At 47.3% G+C, this 2,082-nt stretch overlaps 1 protein-coding gene across 1 annotated transcript; it reads right to left on the bottom strand.

The window, feature by feature from the left end:
• Positions 1 to 254: 254 nt before the first annotated feature.
• CHC_T00006108001 (hypothetical protein) lies at positions 255 to 1,043 on the bottom strand. The gene has a single exon (XM_005718110.1). It carries the CDS (start codon positions 1,041 to 1,043, stop codon positions 255 to 257), a length of 789 nt encoding a protein of 262 aa, XP_005718167.1.
• Positions 1,044 to 2,082: the final 1,039 nt, after the last annotated feature.

The raw sequence follows: 2,082 nt of genomic DNA, 5'->3' as shown, positions 1-2,082 counted from the left end.
ATAGATTTGCAGTATTCCCTGTGTAGCCCTATAACGGTTCGGGCCAAATGCAAATTTTCGCCATTTATGCAAATTTGCATAACCCTCCAAAAGTCCACTTTCGTCCCCAGAAACCCCAAAACCTGAGACTTTACACGTGTCATGTCGTGATATGGGGTGAGGGTCCGGACCGTCGAGTCATGTACACGTGTCGCTCGATTTTGCACTTTCCAGATAACAGCATGTGGTCGCACATTTTCAATACCTCCCGTCGATCACATGCTTTGGGCAGCTTTGCACTCGGAAAGCCCAACCATGCCCACGAACTTTTCAAACAGCACGCGACCAAGCGGTTTGGTCAGCATATCGGCTGGCATTTCTGTTGTCGGACAATGGTACAATGTGACCAGTTTTCGCTGCACCGCATCTCGAACAAAATGATACGTAATATCAATGTGCTTGTTGCGACGATTTGTAGATTCGTTCTGAGCAAACGCAATCGTACCAGCGTTGTCACATCCAACGCGAATTGTTGGATCCGAATTCGCACCAAGTACATCAGCATGGAAGTGTCGAAGCCACGCAGCCTCTTTGCATGCTTCACTGAGTGCGATGTATTCTGCCTCACAAGTAGACTTTGCAACTACTGTTTGTTTCCGGGAAGCCCAACTGATAGGCCCATCACAAAGCTTGAACACGTACCCACTCATTGATTTTCGTGATTCAAGGCATCCACCCCAATCTGCGTCGCTATACCCATGAAGTTCCGTACCAAGATCATCTTTACCAAACACTATTCCAAGATGCTGGGACCCACGCAAGTATCTCAAAACACGTTTCACACCTGACCAGTGCGACTCGTGAGGATCGGCACAGTGTTGAGATAACTTTCCAATGGCAAACGCAATATCGGGGCGGGTCCCGACCATTAGGAACATTAGACATCCAATGGCCTGACGATATGGTTCAAAGCATGGGTTGTCATCATTGCCAGTTTCGATAACTTGCATTGTGACATGTCGAGACTGTTCCATCGGAGTAACGCAAGGATTGCATGCCGACATTTTGAACCGTTTCAGTACTGCTTGGGCATACTTCGACTGTGTGACGGTTAGGACGTGTTTAGAATAATGGTAGGTTCGGAGGGGCAAGGGAAAGAAGGAGGGCAGGTTGATGTGTGTGAGTGAAGGAGTTGGTGCTGAGGTTTACTTTGAAGCCGTTTTCCTGCGATACTTATACACTTCGAGTGCTACAATATCGCTCTACTCCGACTCCCAGTAAACCATACTCTACTATGCGCTACCAAGCGCGGTCCTCTTGTGGCCCGACCATACTGTTCGATTTCCACCTTACGAATCGATTCGTAACTATTAGCTCACAACTATTTCTACACATTCCAAATGACTGTAAACCATGGCCCTATGCATGCAACTGTTTCACACCTTACTAATCTGCATCCAGTCATGCCAGACTTCATTGTTGTGCAACGAACAACTTGGCACTTGTCTATTTCCAACAACGCAAACGTCTTTCATATCACAATCGCCATACGTATCCTTGTTTCTCACCTTACTAATTTCGCCAAGCACTGTCAGATAATTATGGCAAGTTATAACAATGTGCATCCAGACTTTCTACACAACTCACATGAGAATACATGTAAATCACACGAGTACTGTCATGAACTTGCATCCAACGGCGCACCATGACGAGAGCACAGTGCAACGGCGCGTGCTCACGCAAGACTCGCATACAGCGTGACGCGTACACAGAGTAATCGCACAACTGTATTCCTCTCGCGAGAAGTACTTGTTGTACTTTTGATTCACATGTACTGTACTCGGACACGCGCAGGATCCCAAACAGTCTGATACCGTAAAACTGTAAACCCTCATGTGCATACACCTGGATGCGTGTACATGTGTACGTACACGAATCCACCTGGCGACGTGTACATGTGTACACGGCATACATGTGTCCCGCCCGGGGGCCCCATGCAATTACCCATTACAACCATGGCAGACCACTTGAAACCCCCAAAACAACGTAATTATGGCATATACAGGCCATTTAAAGTACATCACAAGGCCAATGACGCACACG

The sequence above is a fragment of the Chondrus crispus genome, genomic scaffold, assembly GCF_000350225.1.
Source record: "Chondrus crispus Stackhouse genomic scaffold, scaffold_36, whole genome shotgun sequence".
Lineage (NCBI taxonomy): Eukaryota > Rhodophyta > Florideophyceae > Gigartinales > Gigartinaceae > Chondrus > Chondrus crispus.
This window is presented reverse-complemented; position numbering and strand designations above follow the sequence as displayed.